The 22,662-nt window shown below is 35.0% G+C and overlaps 1 protein-coding gene across 2 annotated transcripts; it reads left to right on the top strand.

Moving 5' to 3' along the window:
• The first annotated feature begins 985 nt into the window (after nt 1-985).
• On the top strand, nt 986-20,219 carry LOC121416435 (MFS-type transporter SLC18B1-like). Of its 2 annotated transcripts, none has more exons than XM_041609936.1 (13): nt 986-1,367; nt 3,816-3,911; nt 5,265-5,338; nt 6,031-6,178; nt 8,931-8,999; nt 9,721-9,808; nt 10,797-10,939; nt 11,792-11,896; nt 13,074-13,165; nt 15,298-15,393; nt 18,094-18,168; nt 18,933-19,076; nt 19,609-20,219. In XM_041609936.1, exons 1-13 carry the CDS (start codon nt 1,041-1,043, stop codon nt 19,685-19,687), a joined length of 1,536 nt encoding a protein of 511 aa, XP_041465870.1. In that variant the 5' UTR covers nt 986-1,040; the 3' UTR covers nt 19,688-20,219. The 2 variants fall into 2 exon arrangements, with proteins under 2 accessions (XP_041465870.1, XP_041465876.1); XM_041609942.1 differs by lacking the exon at nt 6,031-6,178 and adding an exon at nt 6,286-6,433.
• Nucleotides 20,220-22,662: the final 2,443 nt, after the last annotated feature.

Below are 22,662 nucleotides of genomic sequence, written 5' to 3' on the forward strand. Positions count from 1 at the left end.
TCAATCCTATGCATAAACTCACTCTGATTACATATATTTCCCAACATAGTCACCCTACACCAAACATATTTTCATGAAAATATCAAACCCAAATCACCAAGAGAACTTTAGGAATGATAATTTTCAGTAAATCAAGGTGCAGCGCAAACATTTCATCACGTTTCTCTTTTTGTTTTGCGGGAAAAACAACACATGTCTTGCTAACTAACTTCAGGCCTCAATACGGACAGCGCCATCTATCATGTTTGAGCCTACAGTCAGTGGAACAATGGCTGACATTGCGAAGCTGCGATACCCGCTGCGATGATCTCATTCTAAAACTTGGTTTCATCGAGTCATTCACTTTCTTTCGAAGTATGCTCGATGTATACCTCCGTAATTTTAGCAGGTAAATTATCCAAGAGTTTTGGCCATCGATCGATTTCATTTTAATAAAAAATACTGCCTATAATTTGCACTGACTCTGCAGTGAATATTGTCTTTACCATACGCCCACTACAATAGTGCAGTGGTAGCTACCGCCGGTGGCCTGGGGAGGCAGCCGGCAGCGCAGCTGCGTGTATTTAATATTGGGTCTCCCAGATCCGGATAAATCCCTTATCCGGATTGGTGCTGGTCCCAACTTGTCCGGATAAGAGAGGTCGGACTGTATATTCAATAAGAGTTCATTTTTCATAGAAGTTGCTGTAAATGATGTTATATTATTTAATGCAAGCGCACCTTCTCATTGGATATAGCTTCATAAATTTCTTTGAGAGAAGTAAATGTTTTCTATGAATACTACATGTAATTTTAAGAAAATTTAGGGGTATTTCATTTGACTGATTTAAACAAGTTAAACATTTTTTTTGATAAATAGATCCTCAATACCTCAAGTCATCCATTGTATGCTATTTAATCATAGTTGAAACACCATGTTATTGACTTTCTTGCTACAGTTTACTATCGTGCCACCACACTAATATTTCTAAGTAAACTTTTCTGAATTGTGTGCCTTTTCCTCATTAGGTTCCTCAGTCGATAACAAGACCTTTTGCGAGATGGAAGATGATAAAGTGAAGCTCCTGGCTGACCAAGGAGATGAGCGAAACTCGAGAAGCATCCAAGTTCAGGACACTGACCATCCGTCAGGTGATTTAGGATCTGGATCTGTTCCAGACGATCCGTCGGATGTACATGTAAATGGTCCCAACAGCAACCAAGCCTCCATCAACCCAACTTCGGACCCTGAAAACGGGGATGATGAGGGAGAAAAGAAATCGAAACCACTCACCTTGAATCAGAAGCTGACATTCGCTGGGATTGCCTCTATGTACCTGACGTCTATGATGTCCTTCTCAGTTCTGGCTCCTTTCTTTCCAAATGAAGTAAGTATATACTAGTACTACATATCTCTGTCATGATTCCAGTGACAGCATTGTATACCCACTTCCATATTGACATGGTGAATTTCAGTCTTGTCGATATTCAGTTTGTATGATTATGAAACAATGCCAAATTTGAAATCATTCAGTGGTGATTACACTGTTTGTAAGATTTAAGATTTTTAGAAATGTTTTATGACTTTTGTTAGATGATCTTTGAAGTTTTCCATGGTGGAGAGAATATTAAAAGGTTTTATGGTAAACACCATGTATGTAGTCCTGAAAAGGACTGTTTGTTATTCTTTCTTGAATATATGTTAGCTTTAAAAAGAACTGTTATCGACTTTTGTAAGATTTGAGTGGTAGATGATACTCTTATCATAATGAACATTATTGACCCTTTAACAAAGCTTTAGATGAGCTGTAAAATAATTTATATGAATATGTAAATTCTGACCGAAAATTACATTATAAAGTAACAAAATGCAGTTGCTGCAAACATTAATTCATGGGAAAATCTGCAAATCAAAGTCAATTTTTATGCAGATCTAGATCTGGTTCAAAACAAACTCTTTGAAATCATGACTTTTAAGCTGAAAAGTAACCACACTGGAAATCACCAATACAGATAAGCACATGGAGGGGGGCATAGTGTCATTGCTTTGAATAAGAGCCAACATTTTTGTCTCACCTGCATAGCAGAGTGAGACTATCTAGAGGCGCCGCTTTTCCGACGGCGGCGGCGGCGTCAACATCAAATCTTAACCTGAGGTTAAGTTTTTGAAATGACATAACTTAGAAAGTATAAGGACCTAGTTCATGAAACTTGGCCATAAGGTTAATCAAGTATTATTGAACATCCTATTAGAGTTTCATGTCACATGACCAAGGTCAAAGGTCATTTAGGGTCAATGAACTTAGACCATGTTGGAGGAATCAACATCAAAATCTTAACCTGAGGTTAAGTTTTTGAAATGTCATCATAACTTAGAAAATATATGGACCTAGTTCATGAAACTTGGACATAAGGTTAGTCAAGTATCACTGAACATCCTGCATGAGTTTCACATCACATGACGAAGGACGGTCAAAGGTCATTTAGGGTCAATGAACTTTGGCAGAATTAGGGGTATCTGTTGAATTACCATCATAACTTTGAATGTTTATGGATCTCATTTATGAAACTTGGACATAATAGTAATCAAGCATCACTGAACATTTTGTGCAAGTTTCAGGTCTCATGATTAAGGTCAAATTATGTCATTTAGGGTCAATGAACTTTGGCCAAATCAGGGGTATCTGTCGAATTACCATTATAACTTTGAAAGTTTATTGGTCTAGTTCGTTAAAGTTGGATATTAGAGTAATCAAGTATCACTGAACATCCTGTGCGCATTTGAGGTCACATGACCAAGGTCAAAGGTCAATGAACTTCGGCTGAATTGGGTGTATCTGTTGAATTACCATCATAACTTTGAAAGTTTATGGATCTGATTCATGAAACTTGTACATAAGAGTAATCAAGTATCACTGAACATCCTGTGCGAGTTTCAGGTCACATGATCAAGGTCAAAGGTCATGTAAGGTCAATGAACCTTGGCCATGTTGGGTTTTTTTGTTGAATAACCATCATATCTCTGTAAGTTTATTGGTCTAGTTCATAAAAAGTGGACATAAGAGTAACCATGTATCACTAAAACATCTTGTGCGAGTTAGAGTAGTTTTCAAAGTCAGCACTGCTGCTATATTGAACCGCGTGATGCAGGTGAGACGGCCAGAGGCATTCCACTTGTTGAGGAATTCCCTGCTTGTTTTGCCAATTTCTCAGCAATGGCTTATTTTCTAATAATAATTTAAGCACATTCTTTAACACTTTGATAGTCATTGTATTTGATTCTGTTCAAACTTACTGATTACTCATTTTAGATTTTTACCACAGCTGACGTTTATGTTATTGCTCACTGTGGTGTATTATGTTGGCAGGGATCAACATTAGCAGTGGCCTGGTGGCCAGGGGCAACCAAAAATGAGAGTAGGGCCACCTAAATTCTGCAAAAGCCCTCACTTGGTGGTCCAGTTGGGCTACCAAATTTTTGATAAATAGTAATGTTTTCTATTGTTTACGGCAACCAAATTTGCCTTGCGGGCTACCAAGAATGTGAAATTCATAATTTTAGTAGACCATTCAGGCCACCAAGAAAAAAAGTTAGTGTGGACCCTTGAATTATAGGCTACACTTCACTGATCAGGGTCCAGTAACACAAAGGTTAGCGATTGATCGTACCCTTGATCTTCATGATTGATTGTACATTGTAGTGAATGGAATCAATCATAGAAAAATGTTCTATGATCATTGCTAAGTTTTGTATTACCTGCCCCTGATCGTGATCATGGGACAATGTCATTTTAAAGTGATTTGTTTTCTTTTTATTTGGCCTTAATTCACTTCAGGCAGAGAAGAAAGGTGTTACCCCAGCTGAGACAGGACTGGTGTTTGGTATCTTCGCTCTTGTCAGTTTCATCTCATCTCCGTTCTGGGGAAAATATGTGAGTTTAACACCCCCATCCCACCCTTCCTACAGTATTTGGACATACATACATTTAATCTGTAATGCCAGTTGCTGATAATTACATGTATAATCGTTAAAGAACACATTTTGTCCATGCAGTCCCTCTTTATCTTTAATGCTAGCAATCACACATGGAATATGATTTGAAGTAGCGAAGTTGAAAAAAATGACAAGATAAGTTTATTTGACATCCTATTTTGCGGACTGCCTGGAGGTTTCTCGAGATTGCACAGTGAGCCCTCTTCCTGCTTATTAAGCGAAAGACTTGTTTTCTCTTTATTCTTTGAAGCTGTTACTTAATTTTTTCTGCATTCATTCCATTTACTGGGTTGGTTATTTTAATCAATTTTGATTCTCAAGATCATTGAAAATCCCACAATTCATTATGGGTGACTTATTACTGGTTTTGGACTGGTCACGTTTCTAGTGCCATAATCATGTGGTGCCATTCCTAAATAAAGACTGTTTAATGCAAGAAAATCATTGTCTTCTCAAAATTGGCATCAAGGTGAAAACAATGAATAATGATAATAGCCAATTTTTATATAGTGCTTTTCCCAGAATGGCTCAAAGTGCTTTACAGTTTGTTATTACCCCAGTCATTGGATTCATATCAATCCCGCACAAAAAAGGCACTGTTTCCACTCCCTGGGGAGCATTCCTTGCATTCATCGCAGGCTGATTATGGCGCTGGCGAATTCAAACATACAATATCTTTCACATACTGGGTACTGGGAAATAAAACTTGAAAATCAAAGTTGGTAATTAGTGGTTAATATTTTGTTGTTATTCATTTCAACTCACGGCAAATATTTGATGGTATATGAAATAAATGGACATTTACTGATTATTGCCAATTTGAGGATAAAACGAGATTAATCTTCAAAGGCTGTGTACCTCTAGCATCTTTTCAGGTGGGTGTATTCATTGCATTGTGACAAAAAATGAGTTCAAACATACTCTCTTCTATGGCATCTGTGTTTTTTTTCAGGTCAAATCATGTCAATATATATAGTTGTTGAAGTGACATTCACTAGGATTTTATCTTGTATAAAAAGACAATAGAGGTATAATAAGAGTACCTTCTAACATTCACAATTTGGCAGGGAGAAGGTATGATCGTTGAGTCTTCCATTTTGACTTTGTTCAATTTGTCTTTGTACAATTTGTCTTTTATTTTCTTATCTGTTTTAAGATTTTTTTTTTTATTCCTCAACTCGTTCCATACAGTACATGAGTAGCACATGCACAGAGACCTTTTAATGGAAAGTAACATGCATTTCAAACAGTTATTTTATCAATAAATGTTCATGATTTCATCTCCCTCTAGCTACCAGTGATTGGAGCTAAGTTCATGTATCTGAGTGGGTGTTTCGTAGCAGCTGGCTGTAATCTGTTATTTGGGTGAGTACTAAAAAAAATACATTTAGGGGTTAGTGACTCTTACTTACAAATAATGTTTGAGTTTAAAAATATTCATTTTAAACATGTGATAAAAAAATATAAAGTTGAATTACTTTGTTAACACTGGAGAGATGAATGGAGCATCAATTGTTAGTCAGATATGACCATTTACATGTATGATATAAATTGAGTATTGCTTATTGCTTTATTAGATGTATCATTATGAGGGCATGTGATGACTTTAAAAGTCCTCATTTTTAATATGATTTTCTTTAAAAAGAAAGACATTTTTCGTGACATAAATGGTATACTACAATGGGGGGGGGGGGGAGGACATACAATTCATTTTGTCTATGATATTGATGTAAAAATGAAATTAATTGAAAAGTCTGTATTTCCTTTTTGTTGTGGTGGTATTGATGCTGATAATAGCATCAGTCTTGTGATGGTACAAGATTTTACAATTGCTGATAGGAGCCTGCTTTTTAAATGTTCAAATTCGGGGGAGGGGGGGGGGGGTTGGAGGTTCCAGTATCATAAGTTAGGACTCATCCCTGCCTTGCCCTGCCCTGCACTGTAGTACATATGGCCTTTACTATAAAGGCTTAGATTCAACAGAATTTTCGTATGTAGTGACAACTACAGAATCAGTGTGATAGCTGGTATTTGATATCTTGATTCCGTGTAAACAGGTTCTTGGTCGACATTGACAGCAAGACCACATTCCTAGGCTACTGTTTTGCCATTCGTGTTGTGGAATCCCTCGGGTCTGCAGCGACCATTACAGCCGGCATGTCGATTGTCGCTAACGTCTTCCCAGATAATATAGCACAGATGAGTGTGAGTTTAACCTCACTCGTATAATCTCTAGAATACATGTAGACATCATCCTTTTTCTTTTTCTCATGCAGTTTTTTTCTTCAAACATTGTGGTTCTCTATAAATAGATTTTTAGTTGAGATTCAAGGCAAGACTATCTTCCTGACCTACTGTTTCCTCATTCGCATTGTGGAATCGCTTGGATTTGCAGCAGCAATCACAGCCGGCATGGCTATTACCGCTAACGTCTTTCCTGATAATATAGCACAGATGAGTGTGAGTGCTTTTTTCCCCTTTTTTTAATGATTGATGATTTGAAATGTATGATTTGATTGTTGATGTGTGTCAGCCTATCATGCTTGACTTGCCCTCCATGATGAGGCAGTGCCACAAGGTGGAGAGAGGGCATGGGTGGTGACCTCCCCCTATTGTTTTTCAAGTAGTGAATACAAGAAAAAGGGAGAAAAAATGGAAAAGGGTAATTGAGGCAATAAAAGCGGTTGAGGTCATGTAACTCCATATCGGTGTTACAATAGTTACTGCATTGAGAAAAAAATGACACCTAAAACAGTCACACCCCCCTCCCCTCCCCTTCCATCCCATCAAAATATCCTGAGCTGCCCTTGCCTTAGTCCAGATTGGACCTTGGTATTTGGAAGTTCCCTTTCCCAAAGCTAACATAGAGGGCACATGTCTCCCAATCTCTAATCAGAGCCAATCCACTCATCTTCCCTCCCCACCAAGATTGGCACTGATTAGGGCACACATGATTATTACAGATCCCCATTCACTCACATGTTATATCATAGCTCATCAAAAAATCATTAAAAATCAATCCCACGATAGATTTTGCTTTAATTCACTGACATTAGTCACAATTAACAGTACATTAAGACTTGATATGTTAATCAGGTACTTGCCCAGCTCAATCAAAAGTTAAATGGCCTGAAATAAGACTAACCATAATTTCGGCCAGTTCATTGCCACAAAAACCAGAACTGCATTGTGGGTAATAATAATTAAAATGAAATACAAAAATGCAGTCTAGCCTATTTTTAATGAATTATTTTAATCAATAAAGTCATGTGATCTTTACTTGCGCCTGTCCGGCATGCTTTGCGCGCAGATAAATTACTCTTGTGTGCCCATTAGAGATTGGGAGACATGTACCCTCTATGTTAGCTTTGGGAAAGGGAACTTCCAAACACCAAGGTCCAATCTGGACTACCCGTGCCTCCATGATGCCTAGATAGAACAAAGAGCAGGTTGTATCCGGTTATCATAAACCAGTGAAAAGCCAACTTTAAAAAAAAAAGATAAGTTTTCACTCTTTTGCATATTTTGAAATACATATCAGAATATACCTAATGATAAAATCTAATGACTTAGTTTTATCCACATCTTGTGAAAGAGCAGTTTGTATAATTTTGGAAGAATAATTCATCATTCTTATATTGTGAATATATAATGACTCACATACTGCTTTTCAAAATCTAAAGTTCATTGACCTACATCGGGGACGCTCAGTTACACACATGCCAACAGAGTGAACGACAAATAGCCTGCCTTGGTCATATGAATTGATTAACAAGCAGTGAATATTTGTGTTATGATTCTAGTTCGTAACACTCTCACTGTGGAATAAAGCTGGAAATAATTGTCCAGATAGATTTGAATTTATTAATCAAAGCAGGAGAAAACGTCGATCAAATTTTTTTTATTTGTCGTTTTGCGTGAGTGTGAACTACATGTATAAACTGGTTCATATTACTGATGATGAACTGAAGTCACAAAATTAAAATTGTATTAGTTCACTGCTCTTATCATCAATCATCATTTTAAAGATTTTTGCTTGCTTTTATGTTTCCTTCATTTCTGCTAAAGAATAAAAAAAAACTCTTCTGCCAGCGCTTCTTGTTTCGATAAAAACTCACTCCTATACCTTGTTGATTTGATTATGATAAACCTGGGCCAGTAAACCAGGGCCCCTGTCTTACAAAGAGTTACAATTGATCCAATTAAATGTTGTTTGAAGGTTTGCATGGTGGCATGTACAATTGCTGATGTGGTTTATGGTACTCGACGTTTCGGACAGGTTGACTGTCCATCTTCAGGAGTGAAGACGGACAGTCAACCTGTCCGAAACGTCGAGTCTCTCTACTACTCATCATCTCTACTCGCCGACGTAAGCCAGCATCTCATCAGCTCTATTCAAGCTGTTCTCACTCAACATTCCTTCCGGTTTACAGTCCGGTAGAGTATTCTTTCAAGAAAGAATACTCTACTCTCAAATCTCCACTTTCTCGCCTATCCATTTCTTCTCTTCTATCCACTGTTTCTATAACACTCCACATGGTGTACCGTAAATCACATCAGCAATTGATCCAATCAACTATGGAAAGCCAGCAATGTCAACATCTAAAATATGTGTTTGTTCAAAAGTTTTTCTAGATATGATGTACATTCACTGTTTTCTTGACAATTCAGTATGCTTCTCTTTGTTTTCAAATGACATTGTGCAAATTTCCTTCAAGAAAAAAAAACTTATGACATTTATGGATTTCCATATTAAAGATTGGTCAGATCAATCGTAACTCTTTGTGAGACGGGGCCCAGCAATCAAGTGCAGATTGCAATTGATTGCTTCACTTATGATTGTATTTGATCGAAAATTAGCTTGCAATTGATAGCATGTTTCTTGCAATGCTCTTTTAGTTTTGTATATGTAGGACTTTGTCTGTGATTTCATACCAGTAATATGTTTTCTTTACAGGGTATGCTTGAGTTATTCAGCGGTCTTGGGTTTGCATGCGGTCCTCCGCTTGGCAGTTTATTTTATGGAGTAAGATATTCATTATTTTCGGGTTCCTATTAGATTTGATACTAGGGTAAATAGTAGTGTATTCATGATACTTTTACAGTTCGGATGATATGATGTGAAATATGCTTCAATGGATAATTTTGTGGTTTTACATGAGTTTTCTTTATAGTTATGATCCTGACCTAAATGAAAATAACGGCTTCTTTTTTTCATTCATGCAAGGAAAAAAGTTGAAAATTTAAGAATAAGATTTATTTAGCTTTCTAATATGCAGTTTGAAAGATAAGTATTCAAATTGCTATTATACTGGTTTAAAAAAAACAGAAAAAAAACTTCTGAGAGAGGATAGGTATTACCTCATTAATGAACAGATGAAGAAAAACAATGCAGACTACTTTTTTGCAAGATTGTAATGTTTGATGATGCTACTATTTAACCGATTCAGAAGCATTAGACGGGTTTCCATGACTAATATGAATAAACACATCATTATTAAACTCTTGATTTAATTCTGTATTCATCATAGCCCACATGAAAATTGGAATGAAAATCCATATTTTATTGTTCGAAATAGAAATCTGAAATAGAAGTATCTGAAAATGTATATTACCCAGGAGATTGTGGCCTCTCTACATTACCATGGACAGAGGAATTAGGTGGAAATCAACGAATCAACCTGTTCCACATGAAAATGATATTCAATGAATATTCATTCCTAACCTCTTTCTCTTCCATTATCCAGATAGGTGGTTATAAACTCCCTTTTATCGTGTTAGGCTGCACAGCTATGGTCATATCTATCATTGATATATTCATTCTACCCAGTTTAAGTGAGTATATATTCTTCCCATTTCCTTGCTTGTATTTTATATAGTTTTGTTTTGTGCTGTTTTGTGTTCTGTTATTACTTAGTGCTTTCCTGTTTCTTTTTTTTAGGCAAATACTACAATTTTTCGTTTCTGAGGGGTCCACAAACTACAAACATTGTTTTTAATGGATCCCTCCATATCCATAGATATTGTGTGATTTATGATAATCTACTCTTATATTTTGGTATCTTTACACCTGAACACAGTCAGGATGTTAGCCCTCCTAAATTTTGATTTATTTAATCCATGCAGATTATTTTTTTTAAGTATAGTAAAAAAAAAAACAGATTTTGTCACACATAAGTGTTAAGAGTTGTTGTCTGAATACAAGAGATAAGTGACATATCACTGTTAAAGTACACATTGAAATAAAACATTCCATTACAGCTTCCTGTATGAGCTGCCAAAGGGATTTCTACATCAAGTATCAAGTTCCAGAATGCACTGCATATATTGTGTAAAATGTCTCCAATGAAAATTGCAGACATGCCAACCATTCCCTTTTTAGAGTATTTGTTCCTCTTTTTTGCTATAAAAGTATAAATACACCAAATACTTCTTTGTATGATTTGTTACTTTTTTTTAAATTTCCGATCATGTAGTATGTATTGTAAACAGCGCGTGACACTAGCGCCGGTCCGACAGTCCCAGACCGGTAAAAATCACTGTCAGGCCAGTAACTTGTTGCAGGAAAAGAACAAGTAGATTCTTGCCTGCGAGCACATGTTTAAAAGGGTGAATTATCAAGTTTTCAAGTAGAGTCATTTCTCATGTTTTTTTCACCAATCTCACAATAACAGGCTGGCGATTGTTAAAAATACTCTTTTTTTTGTAAGCAAATGCTTTTTTTTTCCTTATAAGAATACTTTTTTTGGTTGTAGAAGGTTGGCAAGTCTGAAATTGAAACATGAAATTTTGGTTTTAATATTATTATCATTATCATCTACAGAATCTGACAATAAAAAGGAGGAGTCTGGGTCTGTGTTGGCAGTTCTGAAGATCCCTGCTGTATCGATCGTTCTTGTTGCCTGTATGTGGGGGAGCGCTTGTCTTGGCTTCAGTGACCCTACATTATCTATCCATCTCACTTCAGTAAGTAATCATTTACTGTCAACCATCATATACACAGACAACCCCTGATAAGAGAATTACATTGGCTGAAAGTAAAAACGTGAATTGAGCATAAGTCTCTATCACATTCAAATGTCTCAATGAACAAGCTGCACCATACCTGTCAGACCTCCTAAAAGTTTGCCAATCAATGAACAACACTCTGTCATCATCACATATCCATCCCCCGGACATTCAAATCAGTAGGTTATTAGGTCATTTTCTGTGTTTGCCCCGAAATATTGGAATAGATTACCCCATAAACTTAGACAATGTTCTTCTATTGATGTGTTTAAGAAGATGCTTAAATCTTGTTTTTTTTTTTAAATATATTGCAAGTAGTGTTTCATTTTGTGTAGTTTTGTTTTAAGTTTTCCCCGATTGTATTCGTTTTGTCATTTGTACAGTGCTTTGTAACTTTTCAAAAAGTGCTTAATAAGAAGTAATTATTATTATTATTTAAATTGATCGATCATTCCTCTTTTCGTTTTTTAATATGATAGAGAAATCCTTTGAATTTATCACTAATTAGATCAGGGTGGGACACTTTGGCCCCCCTCAACGTGCACAGATAAAAAGCTGTGAAATTTTATGACTTTTTCCAGAAGATTAAGAAATGATATTGCTGTCTTTGATATAAAACAAATAATGCACGAAATTTTGCTGAGGCATTAAAATAATTACTCACACTTACCATTGAAAGAGTTCAAACATATTGGAACCTTTCCAAAAGTACCCTGTGTGTATACTTTTTGCTATTGCCCTAGATGATCATGATGATTGTGTCACATGTTGATACTTTCTTGTCTTGTTTGATATTTTTATCCATCTTAGCCTCCACTCAACGTGCATCCATCCATGGTAGGTGTCTTGTTTCTTCTGGTTGGTGGAACTTATGGACTCTTTGCACCATTCTGGGGCTACATTGCCGATAAAAAGGTTAGCATTCTTCATTTCAATTCTATGTATAATATTGTTATGTGATAATAAGACCTATCTCACATATTGAATAATATATCAATACTTAGTCAATACTTCTACAGGAAGTATAACAGGAAACTATATGTTTACCAATTCCAACTTTCTTTAAAAAGTATTACTCATTCTTCTTCCAGCACACACATTTTATGGGTTTCTTATTCACTACATGTCATGTTCTCCCTAAGAGGTCAACTCCACCAATTCAGAGTAAAGTTATGACGTACAGATTGTTTTGGTCAAGTACAAAGGTTGCCCAACACCTGTTTGGCTGTAAAGAGTCTTGACCAGACCAATATAAAAGTGGTTCACTTCTGAACCCAAATCAGAATAGAGATTGGAGTTAGATTTGAGAATGGCTTAGAGAAAGAGCTACAGAAACATTTCATATTACATCGGTTGCTTAGTCTATTTTATATACTTCAGTGTACAGTCACCATCAGACTTACTCGACATGTATTTGTCATCATCATCGTCGTCAAGTTATCTTTAAAAAATATATTTGAACTCTACATCTTGCATTGAATCGTCTCATTTAAGTCTGGTTGAAAGTTAAAGTGCAATATCGATCCAAAACACAACAATGTGTTCTTAACCAAATTTAATTAGCATTTTTAATCCTAAGAGGAAAAAATTCACTTAAGGTCTGTAGTCTGTACAGTCCTATGTAAAAAAAATAATTTGCTACACAAAATTGAAAAATGTGGAGGAAGTTGCAATGCGATTTTTGGAAAATCATGCATAATACAAACATTTGTTTACAGTCTAAATAACATAGTGGTCAATGTTACAAGAAATAATTGATCCAATATTTAAATAACAGAGCCCATATCAAATGAAAATCTATTCCAAAAAAGGCATATATTGATATGACTTTAAAAGTTTAAATAATCAGAGCTTCAAGGCCCCAATTTTCACATATGTCTGTGATTGTTTACAAAAATGTTCTCAAAACTAGCCAATACATTTGACTTCATGTAAAATAATGAAAATCCCTTTTCCAGGATTTCACCAAAGCATATAAGATTTAAAATCTCCTCATTCTACAAATATCTGGCTATTACTATGGCAACTGATGGATAAATCAGACTTTATCTGATAAAACTTCCAACAATATTGTTTGATTGTTTTCTTTCAGAGAGTAACCCGTTTTATGATGGTCATAGGTTTCTACATCACTGGAATTTCCTTCATGCTGATTGGTCCAAGTCCCCTTTTCAATATAGAAGGGTGAGTACAAGATAGACCTGGGGGGTGTTTCACAAAGATTTAAGTACAACTTAAATTTTAAAAAACCCATCAAGGTCAAGTTTTCGTAAAGCTGTTGTTGAACATCTGTTGGAAAACTGAATTTTTGTTATCCATATGGAATTGTTGTTATCATTTATATATCTTTTATATGTAAATACTAGTTTTTGTCTCACCTGTGAAGCAAAGTGAGACTATAGGCGCCGCTTTTCCGACGGCGATGGCGGCGGCGGCGTCAACATCAAATCTTAACCTGAGGTTAAGTTTTTGAAATGACATCATAACTTAGAAAGTATATGGACCTAGTTAATAAAACTTGGCCATAAGGTTAATCAAGTATTACTGAACATCCTATGAGAGTTTCATGTCACATGACCAAGGTCAAAGGTCATTTAGGGTCAATGAACTTAGACCATGTTGGAGGAATCAACATCGAAATCTTAACCTGAGGTTAAGTTTTTGAAATGTCATCATAACTTAGAAAATATATGGACCTAGTTCATGAAACTTGGACATAAGGTTAATCAAGTATCACTGAACATCCTGCATGAGTTTCACGTCACATGACCAAGGTCAAAGGTCATTTAGGGTCAATGAACTTTGGCCGAATTGGGGATATCTGTTGAATTCCCATCATAACTTTGAAAGTTTATGGATCTGATTCATGAAACTTAGACATAATAGTAATCAAGCATCACTGAAATTTTGTGCAAGTTTCAGGTCTCATGATTAAGGTCAAAGGTCATTTAGGGTCAATGAACTTTGGCCGAATCGGAGTATCTGTTGAATTACCATCATAACTTTGAAAGTTTATTGGTCTAGTTCATTAAACTTGGACATTAGAGTAATCAAGTATCACTGAACATCCTGTGCGCATTTCAGGTCACATGACCAAGGTCAAAGGTCAATGAACTTTGGCCGAATTGGGTGTATCTGTTGAATTACCATCATAACTATGAAAGTTTATGGATCTGATTCATGAAATTTGTACATAAGAGTAATCAAGTATCACTGAACATCCTGTTCGAGTTTCAGGTCACATGATCAAGGTCAAAGGTCATGTAAGGTCAATGAACTTTGGCAATGTTGGGTTTTTTTGTTAAATAACCATCATATCTCTGTAAGTTTGTTGGTCTAGTTCATAAAAAGTGGACATAAGAGTAACCATGTATCACTGAACATCTTGTGCGAGTTAGAGTAGTATTCAAAGTCAGCACTGCTGCTATATTGAACCGCGTGATGCAGGTGAGACGGCCAGAGGCATTCCACTTGTTGTTAAATTGTTATGTAGGCATTGTTTATATTTTACAGGGTATATTTAGTAGACTCACAATTGTTCATTCTTAACTAACAAGTTAAGAAGCACACATGTATGTTTTTATCTGCCTAAACTACAAGGGGTCAGACTTGACTAGCATTCATGCCATTTTCTGGCTCCTATTTTCCTTTTCTATGTATTCAACACTGATTGGCTGTAAACCTGTAAAATGGTTTATCATTGCATTGGATAATAAATAAATTTATTCATTCACTTAGAGTAGAACATAAATGTCTAGTTGCGAGCAGTATAACTTTTCTATGTATTCAACACTGATTGGCTGTAAACCTGTAAAATGGTTTATCATTGCATTGGATAATAAATAAATTCATTCATTCACTTAGAGTAGAACATAAATGTCTAGTTGCGAGCAGTATGAAAGGTATCACGACATTGGTCAGATCATGAGAAGAAGACGCGCACTACTGCGTATTGATCAATAAGATTGCGCGTTGAATATCTTGTACGCGTTGGTGTTTAAGAGTGACTCTATGTCATACCTAAATCTTTCTGAAAGATTTAGAGTCACTGTAGTGAGTTGAAATGTCCGTGAAGACAAGATGAAGTTGATGATGATAAACAGTCGATTTCAGCAATCCATTGGTTTACAAATGTTCTTTAGAACAGGTTGATGATCTTGATGAGAACTGAAAATTTCTCTCTCAAAATAACTACAAACAGTTCATTGATGGTGTGCAAAATAATTCCACAGAAGATGTACATTGTATTACATAGCACATAGTTTCAAATGTATATTTTGCATTAATATATCACTTTTTTCTCTCTTTTCTTATAGCAAATTATGGATCATCATCTTATCTCTGGCATTACTTGGTCTTTCCATAGGAATAGGACTTATGCCAGCATTTCTTGATCTCCTGATAAGTGCCAAGTAGGTTGACCTTCACTCTACAGCCCAAGTCATTATAGGGGTGCTCCAGACCGAAAATGATACAATAAAGATAACAATTAAAATAGGAGTGGGCTATAAATGGGTGATTTTTAGTTTTACTGTGGGAACAGTTTTTTTGTGTTCCTTTTACCTTATCTCAACATGAAATGACAATATTTTTTGTCTCGGGTCCGAGAAAAAAGTGTGCCGGGCCAAAATCCAAAATGGCCGCCAATACCCCAAAAAATCACAGTTTTGGCCACAACTTCTTTATTTGGTGGTCTTTTTCTCTGGTTTTGGTGTGTATTTATATGTTTTGGGGGGCAGGCAATTTGTTTTTCCTATAATTAGCACTTTTAAACCATTATTTGTAGAGTTAAAAGGTAATTATACCTAAATTTTCCAATTTTTATAGCCTTTTTTCAGCCAAAAAGTAGGTTTTATTGTCCTGGGGTTCTTGGATATTAGATGGTACGAGGTCAACAATAGCAAGCAGCTTCGTAGAGCTATATTGCTTTTATTCCTCTACTATGAGTTTTACGGATATTCGTGAAATATATCTTATTAAATAAAAAAATGTTAATTATCCATAGGGGCTATACAGTATACAATGTACAATGTACATACTAGTACTACACTGCATATATCCATGCATTGACCACCATGACATATGACAAGGCCTGTATATAGACCTTAGTGTCATAGAAATAAGCTCCTAAGGTTTAAAATTACCGTAGATTGTGAATTGTGAATATGATTGCTTGTCAGCTGATGTACATGATGAAACCAGCAACGTAAATTGCACATAAAAATATCACACATATGTCATATACGTAATGTACATACATATCTAGCCATATCTTCTTCATTTGGAGGCTTTTTTTACCTGGTTGTTGTGTCTAAGTAACTAGCCTATGTTTATGGGGTCAGGTAACTATCATGGTAACGTTGATCAACAGCCAATCAGAACCAAGGATTCCATGCAAGTTACCATTAAGTTAACATAATGGTAAATTTTATGCAACGTGGCCCAGAATAAGCTACAGTGTAAATGCCATGTGGGGTTAATTACCTTTCTCTGCCCCCTGAATTAGCATATTTGACAAAACATGTCCTCAGTTTCTGAGACAAAACATATCTTCAATTTCTGAGGCATCTAATTCTAAACCTAAGAGCTCATCTCTACATGTATACCACTATACAGGCCTTGTCATGGTGGCCAATGCATTTATGCAGTGCAGTATGTACAGTAACAGTACATGTACATTGTATACTGTATATAGCCTCTATGGATAATTAACATTTTTTATTAAATAAGATATATTTCACAAATATCCGTAAAACCCATAGTAGAGAAATAAAAGCAATATAGCTCTATGAAGCTACTTGCTATTGTTGACCTAGTACCATCTAATATCCAAGAACCCCAGGACAATAAAACCTACTTTTTGGCTGAAAAAGGCTATAAAAATTGGAAAATTTAGGTATAATTACCATTTAACTCTACAAATAATGGTTTAAAAGTACTAATTATAGGAAAAACAAATTGCCTGCCCCCAAACACATATGAATAGACACCAAAACCAGAGAAAAAGACCACCAAATAAAGAAGTTGTGGCCAAAACTGTGATTTTTTGGGGTTTTGGCGGCCATTTTGGATTTTGGCCCGGCACACTTTTTTCTCGGACCCAAGACAAAAAAACATTGTCATTTCATGTTGAGATACATTACAAGGAATAAAAAAAAACTGTTCCCATATTGAAATTACAAAAAAAGTATTTTTGACCCATGTATAGCCCACTCCTAATTAAAAGAAAATCATACAATCATACAAATCGTACAATGAAATAATGAACTTATGACATATTGAAGATATATGTTATTTTGATGAAACAGGTCTATGCATGTCTTGATGATGTCCTCTCTCTACTTCTTTTATATTTTATTATATAAAATTAAGTTTATTCAACTTTTTTCCTCCAAGAACAAATTAAAAAAAATCAAATTTTCATGCATTAGATATTCATTGCTGCAATTTATTTTATCGTATAGGAGACATCATGCACATGTGTCTAAAAATATTAAATTTAAGTAATAACATAGGAAAAAGAATGGAAAAAGAAAACAGATATCATCAGTGCACTTTAATGAATATTCATGATGCCATGCTCATAACTGTTTACAGATTTTAGTGGAATTTTCAGCATTTTGCTATTAATAGTGGATTTCACTCTGTTTAATTAGATACAATTATTTTCAGCCTGGAGTTCCCCCTTAAGGATATCATAAAAATTGCTTTTTATATTAAAATGTACAGTGGTACTCAATAGAAAATGAACATAAGTGTTCAAGTTCTGCCATGTTTTAGATATTCAGTTGTGAAGTCGGGTGATAAAGTATAACATTCAATAAAGTTTGTTGCTCTGGGCTTGCCGAACATTGTAGTGATGCTGTCAACACTCTGCACGAAGGAATGCATTTTGTGGTAGGTCTCACTAACTTTTGACCAAAACTGTACATGCTTACTAATATACTGGTAGTCAATATTTCAAGCAACAAATGTATATATTATGTTTCAATATTACAGATGTCTTCATTCTTGCCGGACACAAATAACTAGTAAACAGAGTCTTTCATGTGTTGATATGATTGATTTGTTGTTGTCCCTTGTCTAAACATTTTCAATTTCTTCTTCTGTAGATGGTATGGATTACCTGATAATCTTGCAACTCAAGCGATATTATCTGGTCTGTTTAATGGAGCATTTTCTTTAGGGTATGTACTGATGATTCGTTGTATTGTTATCATTGAAGGGGATATCCATTGGTTAAAGAATGTTAATGTCTGATTGAGAATATACAATGTAATAATTCTAAGAAGAATAACATTGACATTTGAAACAGGTTTATGTAATTCAAACTTGTCTATATTATTAAACTACTTTTAGGGGAAGACGTCTTATCAAACTGCTATTGGGAGTTTGTATAACTCGTGCTTTTCATTTATTGTACAGTTTTATACACATGTATTTGTAATATTAGTTCAATTTATGATATTTTCAAAAGTATTTACCATGTATTTTTGTTATTTCTGCTTATATGTTCAATTTATATTAGAAAGTTATGAATTATTCCAATGTTTTTTTTAAAGTCGAAATGAATAAATTGAACTGAAACTTATATGAATTTGATAATTGACACATTATAAGGTTGACTTTTGATGTAAATAGGATGTTATTGTGGTTAGACAGCTGCTCAACTGAGATTGTTCAACGTGATAAAGTTGATGACATATGTCAAGGATCACCAGCAGTTGATAATGGGACAATGGGTGTTTTCAAGTTTGGTGTTGACCTTTTTGGTTTTGATGTTGAATGTTTACATCCACACAGCACTGATCCTTTCTGATCTAAAGAGAAATAATTGCCACCCCAATGGTCATTTTGTCTCACTCTATCGTGAATCCTTGTACAAGTCTATTGTATTAATCACTAAAACTTGTCATTGAAATACTTCTTCACTCATACCACTTTCCTGCAGAACATTTGTAGGTCCGACACTTGGAGGCGCCCTTGTCAATCAAATGGGATTTGATTGGTCATCCACGTTCTTCGCTGGAGGTTGCTTTGTGGTCGTTATTGTTCTGTCTCTGTTTGGTGTGTGGGAATACCAGTGCGGAAAGGGGTGAGTCTCGTTTACCTTTATAAGGGCAATGCCATAAATTATTTGCATAAATCTGACCCCTATTAGCTATTGTTTGCTTTAATATTCAAGTTATTCAATTCAATTAATTCATTCAACATCCTTTAAAAATAAAATAACATACAGAATGATAGAACAATAAGCTGATAAAAACTTAAAGAGAACTTAAATAACAATAGTAGCACTGAATGAGAATGAAAGAAATGAAAAGAAAATGGAGTGGATGTAGGGAGTCGGAAAGGCAACCGACCTGTCAAAGCTGACTCCCTTTATAACTACATTAACATGTAATTAACAAGAATAGAATAATGAAACAATTCTTGTTTAAATGAGTTATATGGAACATGAGAATTATTTGATATTATATTCATTTTACAGTTTCACAGTTATTCTGATTGTAATTTATCATGAACTCATGTCCAAGGTTAATGATTATAAAAGCAAAATCAAACAAGAAATTTGGTGGTAATATTTGACACATAATTTTGTGTTATTCATTTATTCTCTTTTGCAGACGAAGAAAACCAAAGCATATGAGGAGTGAGCCATACCCTTCCATCACAGAAGACGCCAACCGTGTTGTATCGGCTTGAGCTAAGGCCACTCATGTCTACCTCCTGGATGGCCTACTGTTAAGCCTAACTGTTATTATTGTAATCATTACAGATTTGCCCCAAGAAAAAAAAATCATTCATCTCAATTTTGTTTTCTCATGTGAAATTGCTTTGTGAAAGCTCACCCACAATCATTCATGACTGAACTTTCTCACGAGTCAGGCATTTATTTTTCTTGAATAAAAACTCAGATTAATTCATTGAAATTGATCAATTCCAGTCGATTAAGATTAATTTGATAGTCCCGGGGCAGTGTTTGCGCCATATATCTGTTAAAAAAACATTCATAGGGGCAGGCTCATCCAATAAAGTTGCACTTAAATGCGGACGCGCACATGATATGCAACGCACAATCTTATTGATAGGTATGCAGTATTGCGCGTCCTCATGACACGATCTGACCAATGCGGTCAAGCCTTTCATACTGTACGCAACTCGGTATTTAACTTAATAGATTATTAACAGATAATTTGGCATTTATCCCAGGGGCCGCGGAACAGTTTTCAAAGTGGGGGGGCTGACCATGCAAAAAAATCACAATCTTATGGTCATTTTTACTTTAAAAGTGGGGACTGAAGCCCCCCCCCCCATTTCAATGCCAGGAAAAAAAAAACCACATTTAAACCTGTAATCAAGATTTGAAATATGCAAAATGTTCTATGGTGAATTGCAAAGTTGTAGTTGATTGATTTGCATTGAACTGCATTTCTACTTATCTGCATCACCACATTACATTTAGATTTTAAAACTTACATAACATTCCAGTATGAAATAAGATTTCTTATGTGCATGTATTGGTATATATTTCTTAATTATTTCTCTCTTGTGACCTTTTTCTTGTTGCTATTTGATAAATACATTTGTCCCTCCCCTTGTATTTGTTGCGATCCATTATCTGTTAAAAATATCCCACAATTAGTAATGACATTCTAAAAGTATCATTGTTTGAGACGTTCATGAAGTAAGGTAAAAATTGGGAATTCAGAATCAGGCATACTTAAATCAGAATGATCATTTGTTTAATTATATGGAAAAACTGCAATCATTGATATTGAAACTAGAAATTGTATTCATTTTCTTGCAAGATCTTATCATGCATTCATTTGGAAATTGTGAGTTCCACTTTTGAGCTTTTTTTTTTGCGATATTTTATAGAAAATGTTAACTTTTGAAATTGGGTGCTCTGTTGTGAAGAAAATGGTCTTAAAGTATGTTGGTGATTTGAATGAAAGAAGTCTTTGCAATGACAGTATTACTCCTTACAGACTTAGATGGATCCCTACCCCTTTATGCGATTAATATGTTAAACCTGGATCCTGTCTTACAAAGAGTTCGAATTTATCTGATCAACATTAATTACTGTGTAAGTAAAAGAAAAATATTGACACCTCACAAATCCCCAATTTAAGGGGGAAAATGTTGTAAAACATAATCATTATCTATGGCCTGAAAGAGTATGTTCGCCAAATAATTTGATACCATATAATTTATGTGGCATGTGTTAATGCTTGGATGATCAGGAGGTATTCTTTGCAGCGATGTAAATTTTTATTTGCACCAAAGTAAGGCATAACTGCAATGAATGAATCCAGATGTCAATGATGTCATAATCCTATAACGGTTGCATTGAAATCTATTTGGAAACACCTTTTCAATGATTTACTTTATAATTGTTTTATAAACACTTTTAGTATCTGTTCTCAAGTTCATTTAATTAAAAAGAGATTTGCAAATATATTTACTCACCTTTGTAGGATTATGACATCATTCACCTGGATTCATTAATTGCAGTCATGCCTTACTTTGGCGCAAATCAAAATTTACATCACTGCAAAAATAACTACTGATTATCCAAGCATGAATACATACCACATAAATATGGAGTCAATTTATTTGGGAAAGGATACTCTTTCCAGCCATATATAATAATCATGCGGGTTTTTTTCTCCATATATTGGGGATTTGTGAGATGTCAAGTTTTTTTTGTTCTCACACGGTATGAAAATGAAAATCCATCATTGTCATAATTCTTCCAATATGAAATCTGCACAATGTCCTTCACAAAGGGGAAGCACTGTGATTTGTCAAGACCATGATGAAAGTATAAATGTATGATCATATCAAGAGAACATTTTGAACAAACATGCTTTTCATACGTTGGCATTGTTGGCTATCCATAGTTATGGTTGATCAGATCAATCGCAACTCATAGTAAGATGGTGTCCAGGGCTCCGTAACACAAAGGTTAGCGATTAATTGTCAAAAGAAATGGCCTATCAAGATCATCGTTGCATGTGCATTTTGCTTAGAAACCAATCAGAATTGTTCTTTCAAATTAGCGATTAATCGCTAACCTTTGTGTTATGGAGCCCAGTTCTCCTTGTGACGACTATCAACTGAAACATGATAATGAGCAGCTGATAGGTATATACTTGTTTTTTTTAGAGTGTAGGAGCTAAAGTGCATGTAAAATTATTCAACCTCCATAGTATAATGAATACCAGTAGGGGAAGGCGGGGTAAGTTGTGACAGTTTTTGCTTTTTGCATGTTAGAATTGATATGATTAATAATCTTGTCGAAATAAGTACCTTGCCTTGAAATTTAATTCTTCTGAAATATTTTCCACCTATATATAACTTTCTATCCCCACACTGAAAGTCATCGTGACCTTTGAAAAAACGATGTCAAATGGCTCAACTTGCCCCATATATGGGGTAAGTTTGAGCCACCTTCTGGGGTAAGTTGAGCCACAAAAACTATGTACAAAATGTATGAGGGGAGAACCAGCATGTCAATTTTTTGTTTAGAGTTTTTCACTTGCTAATTCTCTATAAATACTAACATCCTTTAAAAGGAAAAGAGCAGTCATGTAAATTTGCTCCTTTCAGCCAGCATTTCAATCGATTTTTATGGTTTGTTTGTTTTTTAAGATACATTACCATAGGATTTACCA

This window comes from Lytechinus variegatus, chromosome 1 (genome assembly GCF_018143015.1).
Source record: "Lytechinus variegatus isolate NC3 chromosome 1, Lvar_3.0, whole genome shotgun sequence".
Lineage (NCBI taxonomy): Eukaryota > Metazoa > Echinodermata > Echinoidea > Temnopleuroida > Toxopneustidae > Lytechinus > Lytechinus variegatus.

Excerpts from the sequence above, each read along its gene's own strand:
- LOC121416435 (XM_041609936.1), top strand. The coding sequence starts at position 1,041 with ATGGAAGATGATAAAGTGAAGCTCCTGGCTGACCAAGGAGATGAGCGA. Across the intron at positions 5,339-6,030 it reads GGCTGTAATCTGTTATTTGG|GTTCTTGGTCGACATTGACA; the intron begins GTGAGTACTAAA and ends CCGTGTAAACAG. Across the intron at positions 11,897-13,073 it reads GCTACATTGCCGATAAAAAG|AGAGTAACCCGTTTTATGAT; the intron begins GTTAGCATTCTT and ends GTTTTCTTTCAG.